We start from the raw sequence: 20,573 nt of genomic DNA, 5'->3' as shown, positions 1-20,573 counted from the left end.
CTTGCTTTTTTGTAAATAGGACTTTTTTCTGCTTGGTATATTCTGTTTACATAATTATCAATGGATGAAAATGGCTATGTTCCTGTATTTCTTAATCCTTTGTACTAAGTGGACCTAAATTCTAAGTGGTGGTCCAGCTAAAAGAATAGTTGGACACCTATCATTATTCAAGTTGTGGAAACATCTTAATGCCAGGAGGACCCTACCCTCTTAAATCCAGATTCTCTGACTGGAGCCCTTATACCCCAAGGGACTTAGTATTCAGTCTTTATGGGATTTTTAAAACTTGTTGAGACACATGCTAGACCTCTTAAAATATATCAGACTTCCTTTTATTCACAAACTTGGTCTCTGCTATGAGGTGTAAAATGGAAATATTTTCAAACATAGGTATATGTGCATAGTCCTGAACACATTTTAAGTTCTTACCGGGTGTGGGGGGGGGATCAAAGTTTATTATTAGGTAGTGGAAATGAAATCCCAAACATTCCACAGGCATCATGTTGGACACACATTACAGTGAACTTCACCTGCCTCTCACTGGTTCACCATTATTATCTCTGTTGCTAGTAGATGAGCTACTGTCTAGCAGTCAGCATGTCATCTGCAAATATAGGGAGAAATAAAAGTTATCGAATGGATTTAAAAGAAACATAGAAAAACAAATATCATATGTTGGAACTGGAAACATAAGACTATATAGAAAGGCATTGTTTTCTTCTGGTTTCCTGAGTTTGAAACTGTAAAACTGTACCAGGTTAAGTGTGAGATGCCTCTACATTACAACAAAGTAAAGGGCAGAATGGAAGGGGAGATGAGAACGATATTGACGTATGATCTCCAGTTCCTCCTTCAGAGAAGCAGTGTCACCATATGATATCAACGTGATTTGCCATGCTGTGGTAAGAACTCATTCAATGATACGTTACATTCTTGAGGGCTTTATTTCCAAGGTGTGCTTTGACAAGGTCTGACTGTTGTATTTTCAACAATCTCCTATATATATATAGTTTTCTGGAGCATCTACTTAGTAAGCACCTTGGTAAACCCAATTTCACAGAAGTATTGGCTTTCTAAAATGGCCCATAAGCACAGAACAGAGTCATACACACACACACACACACACACACACACACACACACACACACACACACACACACACACACACACACACACACACACCCATTAGTCAAAAAATTTCCAACAAGCATAGCTTTACCAATTATGGTGTGTTCTTAAGGAAATGTTAAGTCCAAGTACAAGATGGATTGGGCCCTTTGAAGTCCAGTGTGGAAGAAGAGAAGTCAGTGGAGAATTAACAGGGGAAGTGCAGCCCCACTCTTCCTCCAAGCCTTTTGCTGTTTCTCTCCATGGCAGCCCTTGCGTAAGTCTTTATCTGACACAATTTTTCCTAGCTATACCTCCTACTCTGAATTAAATTTTTCTAACTGCTATTGTATTTTTTATTCTTTAATATTTTATCATCTATACCTTCAGTAAGTCACCCCAAATATCATCTGTAGAAGTGTACACAGAAAAATGGAATATGTTGATAATTTATTCTCCCCTCCCCACTTATCCTTTTCATCCTCTATCTCCTTCTCTCTTTTACCCACCCCTCTTCCTTCCATTCTTGCATTTTGTCAAAAAATTTATAAATACTTGGTTAAAATTGCTACACAAACATACAGTAGGATTCTTGGCTTTCTATAGCTTACATTCTCCTTGGGCTAAAAAAATATATTTTAAGAAAACAGAAGAATGAAGAGAGTAGAGGAGAATTATCAGGAAAACTCTTATACATATCTTTAATGCCTATGTGTGGTTGTGTGTACACATTTACAGAGAGAGAGAGGGAGAGGGTGAGGGAGACTGAGAGAGAATAAAGAGTAAAACTATTTCAAATGAATATATTTTCGGAGAATTTTTTAACTACTCATAGTCTCTTAGGGAAACTTTTCATATTTAAGATAGTGAAATATTCTTTTCAAAGCACCCATTCGCCACACTTCACGTGAATTATAAACCTTTGAAATGAAATCTGAATGTTAACTTCAAAAACACTTTATCCATCAAGTAAATCTTGATTAAAAGAAAAATGTCACTGGTGTATATTTTTGAGGTTTCTGCTGTTTTAAATTCTTAGTGGCAATTCAAGCATGTGAACAGAAGATTCTTTGGCTGGCAAGTCAGAGCATGGTCTGTGGTCATTTGTGATTCTCAAAGTGTCTCCTTGTTTGATTGCTTTTAAATATATGAAGAAAAAAGAAGAAAAAAAAATTTTTCCTCCCTGAAGGAATGGAACATTTGCACCCATACACTCAGTTGATTGCAAAGGTCTCTGTTGCAAGAATATAAATCCGCAAAGTCCTAAAATATACCCAAAGAACAGCTTGCCAACCTTCTGGGTTTTCTGTATCACTGAAAGGAAGTACTGGTTAGGAAAACCAACTCACAAGCAAATCCACTGAGATCTTGATGGGAAAAAAGGTATTCTTGAGAAAGCGCTAATGGTTTAGGAAGCAGGAGAATCAGGAATCGGCTCTAGGATATGAGGGACATCCGCTACCCTCTCTGAGCCTCTGTTTTGATGTCTCCTAAATGAAGGTGGTTGCACTAAAAGCTAAAGTTCTTTGATTCCACCGATACGGTGTGGAAAGTGTATCTATGCCAAGAAAATTCGTAGAAAACAGAGATGGTAAAATGTACTTTGTGCTGAGCACTGTGTTCAGTGTACACGGTCTCACATAATCCTCACAATAGGCCTCATTAAAACTCTCTCTTTACAGTTGGGGCAACTGACAACCTGCCTGCGTCCAACAGCTAGACCCAGACTGACCCACTCCTGAGAACTTCACAGTCTAAGTCAAGCCTTGCTGTTGGCCTCCTTTGCCTTAAGAGGCCTCCCCATTCACTGCCCACCTGGGTTTCACTTTTGATAGAGGAAAAGAAGAAAAACTGGAGACAATCCTAAAATTTGGGAAATTCTAAGAATTTATGAAAAGAAACTGTCTTAAAAATTTTCCTCCAATCTAGTCATGAGAAAAATATTAAGCAAATTCCAGGAGAAGGGCATTCTGCAATATGCTTGACCAATACTCCTCAAAACTTCAAGGCCATCAAAAGTAAGGAAGGTCTGAGAAACTGTCACCACCAAGAAGAGCCAAAGGAGATGCAGCAACTAATGTCATGGGGTATTCTAGATGGGATCCCGAGACAGAAAAGGATGTTAGGTAAAAACTAAGGAAATCTGAATAGGCTATAGATTTTAACTACTAATAATGTATCAGCATTTGTTCATTGATCAAATGTACCATGCTAATGCAATATGTTAACAATAGGAGAAACTGTGTGGAGAATATATGGGAATTCTCTGTACCATTTACTAAATTTTTCTGTACATATAAAAATCTTCTAAAAATTAGTCTATTTTTTTTTTAAAAAAAAGCTTATCACTGCCCAAACAAAAAGAGCATTTGTAGCAGTAGGGCAAATAATATTGTTTTAAAGAACTGCTACTATTATTCCTCCTCCTCTTCCTCTTCCTTATTGCTATTGTTATAGTAATACTATGAGATGATCTGGCAGTGTTAAATGCCTCTAGGAACCTTTAGAATTAGGATGCAGTTGAAGAGTAGCTTTCTGTGAGCCTTGTATTAGGCCAGGCTTTGGCAAGCTACAGCCAATGGGCCAGATCTGACTGTTTTAGTAAATAAAGTTTTATTGGAACACAACTAATGCTCATTCATGTTTACATTTTGTCCTTGGCTGCTTTTGCACTACAATGGCAAAACTGAGCAGTTGCACCAGAGACCAGATGGCCCACAGAGCTTAAAAAATATGTACTATCTGGCCAACCCCCGGTTTAGGTTACCTGAGTTACAAGGTAGATGGTGAGGCAGGTAAGCTGGGCCACCAGAATTCATCTGGGTTATAATCAAGTATCTATCAAATAGAACTCTGCAGATCAAGTAGCGTGAGTAAATAGAGTAGTCAGCTTCAGAGGTGGCCACATGTTTAAGGTGTCTGAACACTCTTTTTTTTGCTGCAGAGCTGTGTCTTTTGGCCCCATGGCTGTATCAGCTGTGTGAACCCTACCCCTTCAGACTTCCAACTTTAGGGACTTCCGTCTTGGCCTTTTCACTCTACTCTTCTTTTAGTGTTCCTAACTTTGACATGAGAGTAAATAGTCAGAACTTAATGTGTTTTTCAATGTGCCAAGCACTTACACATGCTCATCAATTTCTTCCTTATGAAGTAGGGCTGCCATAGTCTCTGTTTATAGTTAAGGAAACTGAGGCTCATTAAAGTGCAATAATTTGCTCAGGAAGGTCACTTGGCTCATAAATGCTGAGCCATGGTTTGAATCGAGGCTTTGTTAAATTCCCTACAAATAAGCCCGCATTCAGTGCTGGAGCTGGCTCACACTGGCTGGTGAGAACCAATCATTGAATTTTTAGGAATTCTGTGAGCCAGTTAACAAATTCAGCCGTTATTAAAAATTAAATTATGTAAACTTTACAACCAAGTAAGTTGTATTAAGAACAAAGATAATACACCTCAGAACCCTTCACTAGTTATTACTACATTTTACTATTCTCTATGCTCTTGAGATTATTTTTGTCTACGGAATCTGAATGGTGAAAGTGCTATCTCATGGTGTCCTCTTACACATCTCTGCCAAGCTCCACGTTTGGTGATGTCACGTTGGTTGCTTGAAACTGGCCATGATAGGAGTATTTATACCAAAGAAATGGGCAAACACTACAGATTAGGGCTTTACCTTTTTTCCTTGAAAGCCAGCTGGTTACATATTTTCCAGAATACCAGTGCTTACCCTGCATTCTGATTTTGATCTCTGGTATTCTAGACAGTTACATTTGTTTCTGCTTGGCCTCCTATCTTGACCTTTGAACCCTATAACTTTTATAGTTCATGCTATAGCAACCTACAGAGAGGACCTGAGCTTTTTTTTTTTTTTAAGACTTATTTATTAATTTATTTTTGGCTGCGTTGGGTCTTAGTTGCGGCAAGCAGGATCTTTGTTGAGGCATGCGGGATTTTTCGTTGCAGAGTGTGGGCTCTTCATTGCGGCGTGCAGGCTTCTCTCTAGTTGTGGCTTGCGGGATTCCTCTTCTCTAGTTCTGGCGAGTAGGCTCCAGGGTGCGTGGGCTCTGTAGTTTCCAGCACACAGGCTCTCTAGTTGAGCCTCGAGAGCTCAGTAGTTCTGGCTGCAGGCTTAGTTGCCCCACGGCATGTGGGATCTTAGTTCCCTGACCAGGGATCGAACCCGCATCCCCTGCATTGGAGGGCAGATTCTTTACCACTGGACCACCAGGGAAGTCCCTGAGCTCTTTTTTATTGTTTTTGTTTGTTTGTTTTCTGACAGTGGGTAGCATTTCCTTAGTGTAATTCCCTTGTTGATAAAATGTGTTCCACCTGGTGAGGAAGAAGTTTCAACAATTTTATAATTTGCTTTTGAATGCAGAAACAGGTTTAAGGATAGCTTGTAATCCATAAAAAAAAAAAAAAAAAAAAAACACCCTAGAGTTGAATTATCTTTATAAATATAGGGTGATCTCCTATTGTTCAGAATTTTTGGTAAGATTTTCTACTTAAATAATTTTCTGGCTACATGAGGATTGTAGCCAGAAAAATTTTCTTAAAAAATGTTTAAATTTAAGTATAGTGGATTTACAGTGTTTCAGATATATAGCAAAATGATTCAGTTATACATATACATATATATTTATCTATTCTTTTTCAGATTCTTTTCCATTATAGGTTATTACAAGATATTGAATATAGTTCCCTGTGCTATACTTGTTGTTGTTTATCTATTTTATATATAGGAGGATTGCTATATATCTTGATGTTCTACTAATTTGCAAAGCAACAAATTTTTACAGCCAGGTTTAGTTAACACAAATGGTCATGCACATAATTTGATTGGTAACAATTCAGAGGAAGAGGGAGCATAGTGAAATGTCTCAAAAACATCCTCTTAAACATCACGGGTGTAATCTCCAATTTATAAACTGTCTTGTTCCAAATGCTATAGATACTGTTTGCAATTTGTGATGCATGCTTCATGCTTTCAAATTTCACCTGCAGGCGTTAGGGTTCCAGATTACTCCAGAAAAGTGTTTTAAGCATTTAATTGTAATAGGACTCTAAAATGAAGCCACCACTTATGACATTGTTCCTTATGAAAATGCCCCCAGAGTTCTGACTTGGGATCCCAGGTTCCTTAATGAAACTCCTTTTTACACGAGAGCACAGGGATAGAAGTGGATCTCCATAATTGTACCAGCAGTGGGCAAAGGAGAGCCTAGACATCCCATGTTGGTGGGGAGAGGGGGGCTGTTCTGTACATTATGCAAGGAGGGAGCTGCCGGACAGATACTGGAGTAGAAGGGAGGTACATAAGTTGTGAGAAGCCCCTGCTGTTGCCAGAATGAGTTTACTGGCTATTTGAACGTCTGATAATTAGGAGTTGGCTGAATTATTATTTTTAACTATAATTCCATGTATCATATTAATGTAGACCATATCTTGAAATCAGTGCTGTTCAAAGTGTGAATAGAAGACTAGCATCTGTCTGCAAACTGTCTGTTACTTGAAACTGAGAATAAGCATTGAGAAACTTGTAACAATTGACAGTGTGCTTTTTACAATGATTGAATCTAAAAGATAAGGGCCTATATATTGTTCATTTTATTTTTCTAGTAATTCCTTTTATTCATTTTTATTATACGTGACAAAAGTATTGGCTTCTAGATTGGAAATTTTAAGGCTGGTCCTTTTGAGAAGCATTGCTACAGTGGGCTTCAGAAGGTCTCTGTTAGTTTGGAAATTTTATATTTTATTTCTCTCCTTTTACTGCTTACTCTGAAATTTTTGTTTGTTTTTACTTAAACAGATTAAAAATAAGCCTGGTTCTCCTTCTGGATGGGGCCCTAGCTATTTTAAGGTAAAGCAGGGCAAGTTCCATTGCATTGATGGATAATTCTAACATTTCCTGTTTGGGAAACCTCTGAGACTACCTCTGATTCTTATTTTATGAGTGTGGAAATCCTTGTCTTTCAAGTTTCCCTCAACATCGATTTCTTTTTCAGAGCTGATCCAGAGGGATGGATGGTAAGGTGTACTTTCCTTCAGACCTGGGATCTTGACTTCACTCTCATTTGAGTGACGTGGTTTACACATCAGTGCTGCTGGTACTCTCTCTTTATAAACCCCCTCACACATAAAGCCAAACTTGAATATGGAGGCTTTGGACTCAGTGTATGAGAAGCCTCAGAAAAGGAAAAATCACACTTTATTTACAAGAAGAATGGCTTTGGGGAAAAATGTGTACAGTATACAGCATGTTAGTACATTTCCAGGAAATTAATCAAATTAGTCAAATCAAGTTACAGATGTAGTCAGGAAATTCTCAGCATGAGTTCTCCGTACAATATTTTGGTGGATAAAATCAAATGGCTTATACCTAATATTTTCAAAGCGCAGTGGTCCCAGCTTATCCTCAAGTCACCTTGGAATTGACTTGGAATTGAAAGCTTCCACAATGCATTCATGGCTTTGCTGTGAATTATGAAGTGTTTGTGTCTCTGCTGTAAGGTGTTGGGATTCAGGAATAGAATCAAATTCCTGAGAAATACCACCATAGTCACCAACTCAGAACACCAGTGGCCTTCCTCTTTCTTCAGGGAAGTTTTCTTTCCCTCACAGTCGATGTGCTTTGTTTCTTTTATAGTTTCTGATGCTCTGGTATTAAAGGGAATTTCTGTTGAGGTACCATTATAGTATGGATATCACATATGCTATAGATTTTGTCCTTTCTGACTTTAAAAGGGTTAAATTTTAAGACAACACCATCGCTGCTGTTGCTAAGTGCTCATCAGTATGTCTTTAAAGGCAATGACTCATTCCCAGCATTTTCACCGAAAGAGAAACATTTAAGATTATTCTTTTTTGGCCTACTCCTGAAGATTGTTGTCTCTTTATTTATCATCTTCATGACTGGTACGTTCTTAAGCTGAGGTTGCCGTATGGAGAGGTAGATTTTTCTACACATTGCTTAAAATATTGTTTGTATTTTTCAACTAGGTGGCTGTGCTACGATCCCAGAATCAGACCTAGAAGAAAGATCAGTAGAGCAAGACTCCACTGAACTGTTTACCAACCACAAACACCTCATCGTGGAGACGCCCATAGCTGGTAAGAGAATGAGTGGCCTTCACAACTGGTATGTCAGGAAGAGCGAGACACTGGTCAGGTTTTGTCATACCAGAAAGCATTTTGCAAAATTGCTTGTTTTCTAACTTATTCAGCCTTCCCCCTGGCATTGGGTGCAGCTGAATTTGATCATTTGTATATTACTTTCAATATTCAGACCTTTTCTCTCTCTTGCTCTCTTTCATTTTTCCAGAAGTTTCACCCCTCCAAGGAGTTTCAGAATAGTTGAAGTAGAGTTGTCTGGTTGAGGGGAAGATGGCCTTCCCAAGGCTGATCATGTGTGGACCTCATGCCAAGCACAGATGAAGGTGCTTCATACAGCTCACCTGCCAGGAGATAATAGGTAGAGATGGGGATGGGGACTTTTAATTTTTCTAGGAGGACTTGTAATACTATGGGCAAGTCAGTTGAACTTGTCTTACCAGGAAAGGATGTTGCTCCTTTTTGGTCATCTGTATGCTTTCAGCCACAGTATATAGTGAGATGACATCTTTTGGGGGCAGACTTTGTAATGCAAAGACCCAGATCCTACTTGATACCCCAGTTTTTTCACAGAATTCTTATATATTAAATGTATCGAGTTTAATAAAAGCATCTTATTGTCAAACAATATCTTGGATTTGATTTGTAATCAGAGGGTTATATAGTTGATTTCTTTATTTATTTAAAGTGAAGAAATTGAACGGAACTAAAAATGTTGCTTCTCCACGGTAAGACTTGAGTGTGGTTATTTTATAAATACAAGAAACTACTATTAGGCTAAAAGTGGGAAAAGGTGAGTATTTCTAGTATTGTATGAAAATGTTAAAATATTTTCAAGGAAGCTAGTACATTAACATCCTTTTTCATTACCCCAATGGGAGATACCTTTTAAAAATCCAGGTTATAGAAGGATTCACACTTTATTATAATTAAAAGGTAAGGTTTTCATATGTAAGAAATAGAGGAGATTTTGCCAATTTCGGGTTAAAATTACAGTTGCAAGGCTGATTTATTTAAATAAAAATATGTCTGTGCCAGTTTTGGAATGCCTCAGTCAGTACAAAGGAGAAAGTGGCTCGCAGTTTTTCTATAAGTGAAATGTCAAAAAAATTGCAGAGGATGTATTATTTATTATTTATAGCATTCTTTTTTAGGAGATGCAGCAGAAGATTAAATAGTTTTCATTGTCAAGTATGGGAGTGGACACCTTCTAGCCTTTGGGCCAGAATCAACCATTAGGTTAATGTTACCCAGCCTGTGGGGACCAGTAAAAGATGTCTTGGCTCTGTGTATGCCTAAAGATGCAAAACCACAACACTTCTGATCATCTTTAACAGCTTCATTGAAGAAAGGTTAGAAGAGAAGTATATTCCTTCTTTAAAGAGTGTTTCTGAGTTGTGTCTTTTTTTCTTTTTTTTCTTTTTGATATTTGGTTCCCAGGGATATTTTGTCCATGGAGTGCATGTGTCCATGTGCTCATCTCTGTTCTCCTTTCTTTCTCTTTTTTTTTGAGTCATGTCCTGTTTGTCATGTCCTGTCTGCCTTTCTTTAACTCAATTTCTTTTTCTCTCTTGTTTCTATGTTCATCAGCCTTGATCAGTCTTTCCCTTCCTCTATTCCCCCCAATTCTTTCCCTTCACTTTTTGATTCTCTCCCTTTATTTCCTGTGATATGTTTTATGAAGCATATCATTTGATTTGTAAAGGTTACTTTAAATGTGCATGAGTACAGTGATTTCTATCTTTTTCAAATCTCTCCTCCATTGTTTCCTTTTTTTAATGGCCTCCACAATTTCTCTCTTCCATGAGGGAGTGTTTACCAATGTAAACTCAAAAGGCTTCCTATCTCTGATTTGGGAGTTTAAGGTGACTTTTGCTGCTACAATTACATCTTATACTGAGAGTTTTTAATGTTAAGAAGTATATTTGCAAGAAGTTTTCCTAGAAATCATTATCAGTATCTTAAGCCTATTAGCAAAATTACTTGACCAAATAATTTTATTTTTTTATTTGGAGCATTTGAATACAGAACTCTGTATGCATACATCATACATATAAATATTTTAGAATGTTTCTAATTTATTACCATTTGCATTTTACTAGCTGCCAAAAGGAAAGAAGTTACTAATTAAACTTTTTAAAATTGCAATATAGTTAATTTACAATACTTTGTTAGTCTCAGGTGTACAGCATAGTGATTCAGGGTTTTTTTGCAAATTAATTCCATTATAGGTTATTACAAGGTATTGGGTATAATTCCCTGTGCTATACAGTAAATCCTTTTTGCTTATCTATTTTATGTATAGTAGTTTGTATATGTTAATCCCATATTCCTAGTTTGTTACCCGCTCCCGTTTGGTAAGTTTGTTTTCTATGTCTGTGAGTCTGTTTCTGTTTTATATATAGATTCATCGGTATTATTTTTTAGATTCCATATATAAGTGATGTCATATAGTATTTGTTTTTCTCTGACTTATTTCACTAAGGATTATATTCTCTAGGTCCATCCTTAATTAACCTTTTAAACATTATCAAATTTAAAATATAAGTTCTAAAATGATAAAAATGATTTGATTAATGACATAAATTTAACTTTGTTAAAGAATTTCCTGAATTTAAGTTGTACATATCTTCTACTCCTGATTTTAGCTTCATGATTTAAAAACACAAAAACTGTTTAAAGTGTTTCTACTAGCAAAAAAATAATGGAGCCAAGAATTATGTTATCTTTTAGAGTGGCTGTTTAAAAATCAAGACCCAAATAATTCTTAACTATTCCTATTATTTTGAGACCAATATTTCAGTCTTTAATAACGATTGTCCATTATGTCTTGTGTGTGTGTGTGTGTGTGTACATAATCTTGGAGTAACTCACAAATCTGGAAGAAGGAAGATGATCCAGGTTTCTGATTAGCCCAATGGTTTCATTATTACCCAATATATCAGAATAGGTACTAATAAAATAGCAAACATTTATTAAATTCTTACAATGTGCTGGTACTTTGTATGCATGATTTTGTTCACTCCTCATGACATTACTGTGAGGTAGAGAATGTTATTATCTCTATTTTACAAATGAGAGTACTGAGATTTACAAAGTCTAAATAATTTGTCCAGTATCCCACAGTTAATATGTAGCAGAACTGGGATTTTAATCCAGGCTAATTCCAAAAGCCCAAATACACACCAAAATGTATAGATTATTGGTAAGATTTACATTGTAAAACCGAGGGCTTATAGTCCAAGATAGCTACATTTCTTTGATTTCTAGTGTGTTTGCACATTTAAAAAATTTACTTTTCTTTGCCATTTGTATTTCTCCTTTGCTGAATTACCTGTTCCTATTCTTCTTTTCCCTTTTTTTGGTGGTGGTGATAATTATCTCCTTATTGACTTATAATAGCCTTTTATGTGGAAATTATTTTAATCTTTGGTTGACTGAGTATGATATAAACATTGTTCTCAATTTTTCACTTGTCTTTTAATTTTGTTTCTGAGTGTGTTTTTTTTTTTTTAATAGAAAATTTCTAAATTTTAAGTAGCCAAATCTATTAACCCCTTTCTTTGTAGTTTCTGGTTTTGGTGTCCAACCTGGGTGGTCTGTCTAATGCCCTTTCCTGTTTCTTCTCTGTGCCAGTCTGTGGTTGTGCTCAGGCTGTTGTGTTCTGTGCTATGACAGCTTCAGTCATATCCTCTACTCTGGTGCACTGGGTTCTGTGAGCCACAGAGCTGTGTTCTCTTCTGCTTTCATATCTCAAAGAGCTTTACACGAAATGTCTCCTAGGTTTTACCCAGTTTCTTCCTTCCGCCTGTGGAGAATGACCCAAGTGATAGACACTCCACAGCTTTCAAAATACCACTCCCCTCTGATCTTTGCCCCTCCTCCACCATGGGCTCTCCTTTAGGATGATTGGCGTTCCGAAAGTTTCCTTAGCACTCTTGTAAATAGCCTTGCCCACACGATACCCACACCATGCCCTCCAGACATGGCCAGATGTGTCCCCATCCCATGTGAACACAGGTGGGGCTCAGGTTGGGCATGTGGGGCCCATTTATAATCTATGTGTACAGACGTAAGAGAGGTGAGTCAGTGATAAAGTTCTGTACCTCAATCCCCCAGTTCTCTAAGCTGTTTGGTTCCCCAGCGTCTCAAGGGACTGGCTTGGTATTTCCACAGGTCAGGTACACCTGGAGCGCAAGGGTTCCCTCAAGTTGAGGAACATCAGATTGTGTTATGAATGGCTTTTCTAAAATTCCATTAATTAGAAAAAATATTCTCTGGCCTAAAAGTTGCTAAACCAAGAGACCTCTGTGTTTTCTTAAAATATCTGTCTCTGAGTAGTTGGTAGTCTGTGTCACAATGTACACAATTCCCTATCACATAAAAATGAAGGTAAAGACAAGCGAAAGAATCAAAACAAAATATATGTGAGGAGCGTTTAACCCCCTAAAAAGCATTGTATAAGCACAGGATTGTCAGTGGTCACCTGCCACAGCAGCAATGTCCTCTTTGTGTGCCAACAGTGTCGTCCGTGGCCTTCTGTTCAGATATTAAGGGTGTGTCCATAATAGTCAGGGAGCCTGTGAGGGGAGGGTTGATGGGAGAGAGACTCAAGCTGGTGGTTTTCAGCCATGGTTGCACATTAGGATCTCTCATTTTCTTCTTTTCGCTGATCTATATTTTCAGTGTTTTGTTAATGAATATTTATTGCTCTTGTAATAAGAGACCAGATCCCATCTTAGAATGTATCAGTTTTAGTGATATAAATAATAATTAGAAACGTACTCTTGCTGATTAGCGTTTTCTATATTAACAGCATGAGTTTCAGAGAATAATCTACTTGGACAGTGAGCTCTAGTAGTTCAGAAAAGTCCAGAGTGTAATGTATTTTCATCAAAATAGCATGATTATTATAATTTATAGCAGTAATATGAACATGTAATTGTATTGAAAATTACAGTTTCTCTTCATGTCCTTAATATCATCTGATGCAAAAAAGCAAATGTGTCAATTAAATATGAAAATAATATTAAGAGGATTCTGAAGGAGCAACACAAGGCTGTTTAGATTATAAAAGATGCTGCCTTTTCTATAGTCTTTCTGTGTATGTAGCATTGAATTAGCTGGTGTTATTTTTCTATTTTTGTAGGTAAATTATGGAAGCTATGTGGACATCGCATGTGTTAAGAGTTTTGTTGCTTTGGACTTCAAAAGGTATAACTTACAGTACAGCAATATTGCCAAAGCCTAATTAGAGTAAGATGCCTGTTAGAGTGATCATGTCCCCCAGTGCCTAATCTCTGGGTTGGAGAGAGGTTCTCTGTTCAGGCTGATGTGGAAAAAATCTTGCAAAACCAATTCTCAGGCTCGCCATCGTTTCATTTTAATTATATTCAACCTAGATCCCAACCCTTCCTTCAGGGCTTGGTCTGAATAAATTATCTCCTCACCTGGATGCCAAGAGCCACATTTGAGGCCCTCTAGGGACAAGTGGGCAGATCATTGTGCATCACAGCTTTTAGTCCCATTTGCTGGCTCCTTATTATATTCTCCTCCTTTTTTGTCTTTTTATTTCGCTCCACTTTTAAATGTATTCTCTTTTGTTGTATTGACAGGACCTTGTAAGCCCCTTAAATCACTTCTGTAATGGGGCGGGGGGTGGTGAATAAATCAATATTGGCACCTCTCAGGACTTTCCTAACCGCCATTGCTGGCAGTCACATTTCCCTCACGAGAACATTGTGAACTCCATGCCTCTCTAACGACCTCTCTCACTTACTGTATTTCACAAGTTAGATTTTCCTTTCCTGCTAGAATAGATGTGCACATTCCTTGGACACAGCAGTTCTTGGATTCTTTCTACTGTTTAGTAAATATTTGTTGTATCAATAAATCAACTAACCTAAAAGCAGTCAGCAAGCCATAGACAAATGGAGCAATCAATGATTTAGAATACTGGCTGTGATCTTACCTTCCAAATTTATTTTTACAGATTGTGCTAAGAAGAGGCTGATATGACTCTCCAACAGTATTTACTTAAAGTTGGCTTTAAAGAGAGGTATGATTCTGAAAAATTTAATAGCTCAGGACATTTTTTTCTATGAGTGCTTAGGTGTGACATTGGTTTGAACACAGGGTTCAGGTTTTGTGAGTGTTTGAAGCTTATACAATTTTGGAGCACTTTTAAAGAAAAAGAATAAAAAATTTTAGTACAACATTAAGTATAAAAGTGTATATTTAGTTAGAGTCAAGAAAGCATAGCAACATATTACATGTTTGTAAAAAGTCAATAATTGCCACAAATGTCACAAAATCCATAAAAATAACATATTTATACTGCTGACTGCTTGATAGTGCTTTAATACTTCTGCATATTTTTGACTGCACATTCTTTATTCGCCTCTTTCCTTAACAACAATTTTATAATTTCATTTTCTGTAGAATGAATTGAAAGATAATTCAATTTTCCTCTGGCATTATTGAGCAAATATTTTTAAAAAGTTACTAATAGTTTGCAAGAGTTTCTTTCTGCTTTACAACTTATTATTAGTAATGTGTTAGTTTTTAGGATTGTTATCATATTTAGGGAAACCTTTATCAATCTTCTTTCATATCTGCAGTGTAAGATTTCAGAGCATTTCAAATTTTATTGTTCAGTGATAAATTTTATTATTTCTTTTAACTTCTTTTTTTAGTGGTTTCAGAGACAGCAATTTTTTAAAAAATTATTTATTTATTTATTTTTGGCTGCATTGGGTCTTCATTGCTGTGCATGGGCTTTCTCTAGTTGTGGCGAGGGGGGCTACTCTTCATTATGGTGCGCGGGCTTCTCATTGCGATGACTTGTCTTGTTGTGGAGCACAGGCTCTAGGCTTGGGGGCTTCAGTAGTTGCAGCATGCAGGCTCAGTAGTTATGACGCACAGGCTTAGTTGCTCTGTGCCATGTGGGATTTTCCTCGACCAGGGATCGAACCCGTGTCTCCTGCTTTGGCAGGCAGATTCTTAACCACTGTTCCACCAGGGAAGTCCAGTGATAAATTTTAAATAGCCATGGAATTGACAACTGTCATTAGCCAGTTAGTCATCAGTGTCCTCGTTGAAGTTATCTTCATCACCATCAGTATTTTATGTGAAAGCAGGAAGATATTTAAATATTTTTCTAGTGTCTTCATATGATTCACTCTTCTTCATTAGCTAGATTATTAAGCGCTCCAGGAGCCTATTTAATTACCTCTATTTGAAATTTATCATCTCGTCATAATGAACTAATCTGGGTTGACTTTAAAGTGTTTTTGTTATGATTTTCTTGTTGATAGCAGAATAAGCTTTTTGATTTTATATGGGAGTTATATGGCAAAGAATGTTATTGTATATGATAGGTTTGTAATTGTGTACTTTGAAGTATCAAATATTCCTGAAAGGCAAGAACTTCCACTTTGACTTGGTGTCTGTGAAACTGGAATCTTTCCCTTACACTTTTAGATGTCTGATATTCAGAACATCAGATTTCGTATGTTTCAAACTGTGTATTATCTCCATCACACTTACACTTTCAGTACCGGGCACCACAGAACATGCTCGTCTAGTGCTACATACTTTTGCTCTGCGCCTTCCTCTCATGACACTGGGTGAGGAGGAGCAGTGGGTGGTAGCGAAATTCCTGGAATCTATTCCTCAGCAGAACAGCTAGTGAGATTTTAGCCATATTCAGAGTTGACTGCAAGCCACATAAATATTATGTCCCCAATTTGCTATCAAATTTAAGAAGGCCACATCCCCTTCATTGGCTCCAGGATCATCCGATTAGTTAGAGTGAAGAGGTTTAAAGTGCGATTAACTTAAATTCTGTTTAACTGGCCATGGTAATCAATACCATCTGGTACCATCTGGTACCAGATGGTACCAATACCAACTGGTACCATCTGGTACCAGTTCCAGAGAGAAAAGTTCATGGCATCACCTGTAAACTCTCATTTCTTTGTGCCAGACATCCCAAGAACATTAAGATCATCTGAATATGGGGAACAGTTGGTACCAAATCCATTTATGTAAACAAAAAATCTAGAAACTTTGTCTTCCAACTTAGGACAGAATACTAATTAAGCCCAGACTCCATTCACTTGCCATTTAGTGAAGTTTAGTTCTGTAATATTCCTTGAATCCTTTAATGTTATCTTCCTGCATTTAGGTGAACTGTTGTCTTATTTATTTGAGGATGAAAATTAGGAAATCTCTTTAGGTCTCTAGTCATAAGTAAGGAAACTGAATCTTTTATTTTACTAACTCTTTTGGGATAAAATTAAGTAGTTACTCATTCCTTGGAGAAAAAGATGGTGTGTAATCCTCATCTTTCACACTTAGCAGCTCACAAAAATGAAAAAAAGCAACTAACAAGTAATTCTGAAAGAAAACTTTAAACATTTCCCAGATTTTAATCACACATGAAATAGATAAGGACGAGAGGTGGGATGTATTTCAACTTTTCCTAACACACACACACACACACACACACACACACACACACACACACACACACACACACACACACACACACACACACACACACACACACACACACACACACACACACACACACACACACACACACACACCCACACCAGACATACTTTACATTCTCTACTTCTAAAACCAGTGCCATCTGGACCTAGTCCTCCCTCTCCACCCGAGTAGCAGTGGTATATTTTTCCTCAGGCTGGCCAACAATTTCATCACCTCCCCTGATTTGGCTGCCTTTGTTCTTGATTTGAGTCCCTCTCATCATTTGTGTATATAATTGATTCCTCCAGTGGTATTGGCTCGTGTCATCTCTGCCTTATCTTTGGTTGTGTAGTCTGTTGTGCTGGATCCACTGGACATACACAGGCAAAAAAAAAAAAAAAAAGAACCTAGAAACTGACCTTATACCTCACAAAAATTAACTCAGAGTGGACCATAGATGTAAATGTGAAATACAAAACTATAAAATTCCTGGAAGATAACATAGGAGAAAATCTAGATAACTTTATGTATGGCAATGGCTTTTTAGGTATAAAACCAAAGATATGATCCATGAAAGGAAAAATTAATAAGCAGAATTTTATTAAAATTAAAAGCTTCTGCTGTGTGAAAGACACTATCAAGAGAATGAGAAGACAAGCCACAGACTTGTCTTCACAGGTGAAGAACTGTTACCCTAAATGTACCAAGAAGAAAAAACTGGATTTGAAAATGGGCAAAAGACCTTAACAGATACTTGACCAAAGCAAATAAATGAATGGCAAGTAAGCATGTGAAAATATGCTCAACAACATATGTCATTAGGGAATTGAAAATTAAAACAACAATAAGATACCGCAGCACTTATCTTAGAATGGCCAAAATCCACAAAACTGACAACACCAAATGCTGGTGAGGATGTCGGAGCAACAAGAACAATCATTCATTGCTGGTGGGAGTAAAACTGGTACCGGCACTTCGGAAAACAATTTAGAAGTTTTTAATAAATTTAAAGATACTCTTACCATACAATTCAGCAATCATGCTCCTTAATATTTACAAAATGAGTTGAAAACTATGTCCCTGTAAAAACCTACGTATGAATGTTTTTAGCAGCTTTATTCATAATTTCCAAAACATGGAAGCAGTATGTCCTTCAGTAGGCTAATGGATAAATATACTGTGATACATCTAGATAACAGAATGGTATTCAGTGCTAAAAAGAAATGAGCTATCAAGCCATGAAAAGACTGCAGGGATCCTGGATGGCAAAGGCTGTGGGTATCTGTACCTGTGGCAAGGGCTGCTGGCTCCTCAGTGGCAAAAGACCCTGGGGTCCTCCTGCTTTCTTTTTCTCCCATGAAGGCAAGTCGTGGTCTGAGGAATCCCTCTGTGGGATGGTATAATGCAGGTAGGATGCTTCCTGCAGTTTTCTCTGCAACCATCCTTAGTTATTGTGCTCCACTGGGTTGTTGTTCTTAATCATACTCTGGAACTCTCAGAGCTATTTTCATTCATGAGTAGTTGTTAATATGTTGTTTCTATGAGGGGATGAAGGTCAGGACCTCCTAGTCTGACATCACCTTCAAGAGAAACCACTCCTATTCAGTTTCTTACAGGAGGTACCCGTTAGCAGTAGAAAAAGAAAATGATTTAAAAGGTATATGGATTGTGGAAAGGAAGATACAAAACTGTCATTATTTGCAGCTATTATGATTGTATAGAAAGCTCCCCACCCAAATTATGTGTAAATTACAAATAAATTATTTTAATTGTTAAGAATTAGCAAGTTTGCTTGGCACCAAACCAGTTTGCATAAGTGAATTCTGTGTCTCTGCATAGCAATTTTATTTCCATAAAAAAGTTGAAAAAAAAAACCTCATGTATATCACCTCCCTCAAGATTCTGATAAATTTTAGCCTTGAGAGATGAGCCCCAATTTGCAAATCTCTTTGCCTTGCCAGTAGAAGTTTTGGTTAAACTTTACTTGCCTTGATTGAAGAAAATAATGGGTATTTTTGTTCTTAAAATTATATGTAATACTATATTGAATATACCTTTTCTAATATATATACCTATCCCTCTCTGTTTAGATTTTTGATTACTTCTCCACCCATCAACTACCACTCGCCCACCTCTACCCTCAACCCTTGAGAAGTACCGTACAATAGCCACATTAGAAGCCAGGGAATAATAGTGGGCAGAAAGTTTTGCAGATATTAACTTTCTGCTCTAACAAACCCATCTGTATCTCCTTCTCCTATAAACTTTCTGTTTGGCAGTACTGCTAAGATCTATTTCTCCCCTTTCATTTTCTAATTAACTTGCAATGTGTTTTCTCTGAATTCACAATGAGCTTGTAATAAAAGTAATTTGCTTCACCAGGTGGTATTTCTCACATTCCAGATGTTAATATAGGTCTTAAACCATGGTCAGCTTTAAGAGTAACAACAGCACAGTACTACTTATGGTATCTACCAAATGAGTTGCAGAATATAGTTGTTAAAGGATAATTATAGATAGAGTGACCATGGAATTAATTATCCAAACACTTTTGGGAATGTAAGGGAGCACTATTAATAATTATTCTGGGACACATAAACAGGAACAGTTCTAGGCAAACTGAGATGTGTGGTCATCCTGATTATAGAGGAATCTAGCTCAGTGAGTACCCAGCTGAAAACACATCTGGTCTGGTACAGGTCCTATTTCAACAATTAAAATATTGTAAACAGAAACTATCTTGGTTTAAGAAATGTGCCCTATCATAATTGTCATCTTTAACTAGCACTCTTTTTTTTCTTGATTTATTTAATTATTTATTTTTGGCTGTGTTGGGTCTTCGTTGCTGTGCGTGAGCTTTCTCTAGTTGCGGTGAGCGGGGGTTGCTCTTTGTTGCAGTGCACGGGCTTCTCATTGTCATGGCTTCTCTTGTTGCGGAGCATGGGCTCTAGGCACGTAGGCTTCAGTAGTTGTGGCATGTGGACTCGATAGTTGTGGCTTGTGGGCTCTAGAGCTCAGGCTCAGTAGTTGTGGTGCACGGGCTTAGTTGCTCCACAGCATGTGGGATCTTCCCAGACCAGGGCTCAAACCCGTGTCCCTTGCATTGGCAGGCAGATTCTTCACCACTGCACCACCAGCGAAGCCCTAACTAGCACTCTTGACACATGTGTTTACTAGGCTTCATTGACACCAACAATTGGGGTGCCTGCTTATTGAGAGGGGGTTTTCCAAGCAATCCATGCAGAGTAACGAGTGTCCAACTATTCTATGAGGGAAAGATGATTTTGTATTTTTTGTCATTTTTTAAAGTTTGATTATCACCTGAAACAGCACAAAATATATAGTAACAGCGGTCCTATTCTATATGGGCTCAAAATGTAGACAGATGGTTCAAATATAAGACAAGAAGAATAAAAATTCTTTCTTGAGATGAGGTGGAAATTATTTGTACAGGTTTATAAATAATAATAAAATAATGAGAATGAGCCTTTATTGTTTTCTGACTATGTGCCAGGCCCTGAGTTCTATTCATATTATAGCACTTAATCTTCTTAACAACCATATTAAGAAGTGATTATTTCTATTATCTGGATGAGGAAACTGTTAAGGAATTCACACAAGATTACATAAGTGGCAGAATTAAGGGTATAAATTCAGATCTGTCTGACTCTAAAGCCTATCTTCTGTCTATTATGCCAAGGGACTTTATGGATTTTTTCATTTTATTATTTACATTGCCACTGTACCACTACTGATACAGAGGTCAGGCTCCTTTTGGACATTCATAAGGTGGCTCCTCAGTGTCCACTACACAACTACTATTGGAATTATTAAGTTGATTTTGGAAAGCA

General features: G+C 37.2%; 1 protein-coding gene across 7 annotated transcripts in view; it reads left to right on the top strand.

Moving 5' to 3' along the window:
• Positions 1-8,842, top strand: part of BBS9 (Bardet-Biedl syndrome 9) — a 445,438-nt gene extending 436,596 nt beyond the window's left edge. For all 7 annotated transcript variants that reach the window (XM_060305435.2, XM_060305434.2, XM_060305433.2 and 4 more), the window contains 2 exons: positions 8,113-8,223; positions 8,435-8,842. In XM_060305435.2, the coding sequence (XP_060161418.1) occupies positions 8,113-8,223; positions 8,435-8,466 (143 nt within the window). In that variant the 3' untranslated portion in view covers positions 8,467-8,842. The remainder of the gene's footprint in view (positions 1-8,112; positions 8,224-8,434) is intronic.
• The last annotated feature ends 11,731 nt before the right edge of the window (positions 8,843-20,573 follow it).

This window comes from Globicephala melas, chromosome 9 (genome assembly GCF_963455315.2).
Source record: "Globicephala melas chromosome 9, mGloMel1.2, whole genome shotgun sequence".
NCBI lineage: Eukaryota > Metazoa > Chordata > Mammalia > Artiodactyla > Delphinidae > Globicephala > Globicephala melas.
The sequence above is the reverse complement of the archived record's forward strand: the minus strand, read 5'-3'. Positions and strand labels throughout refer to the sequence as shown.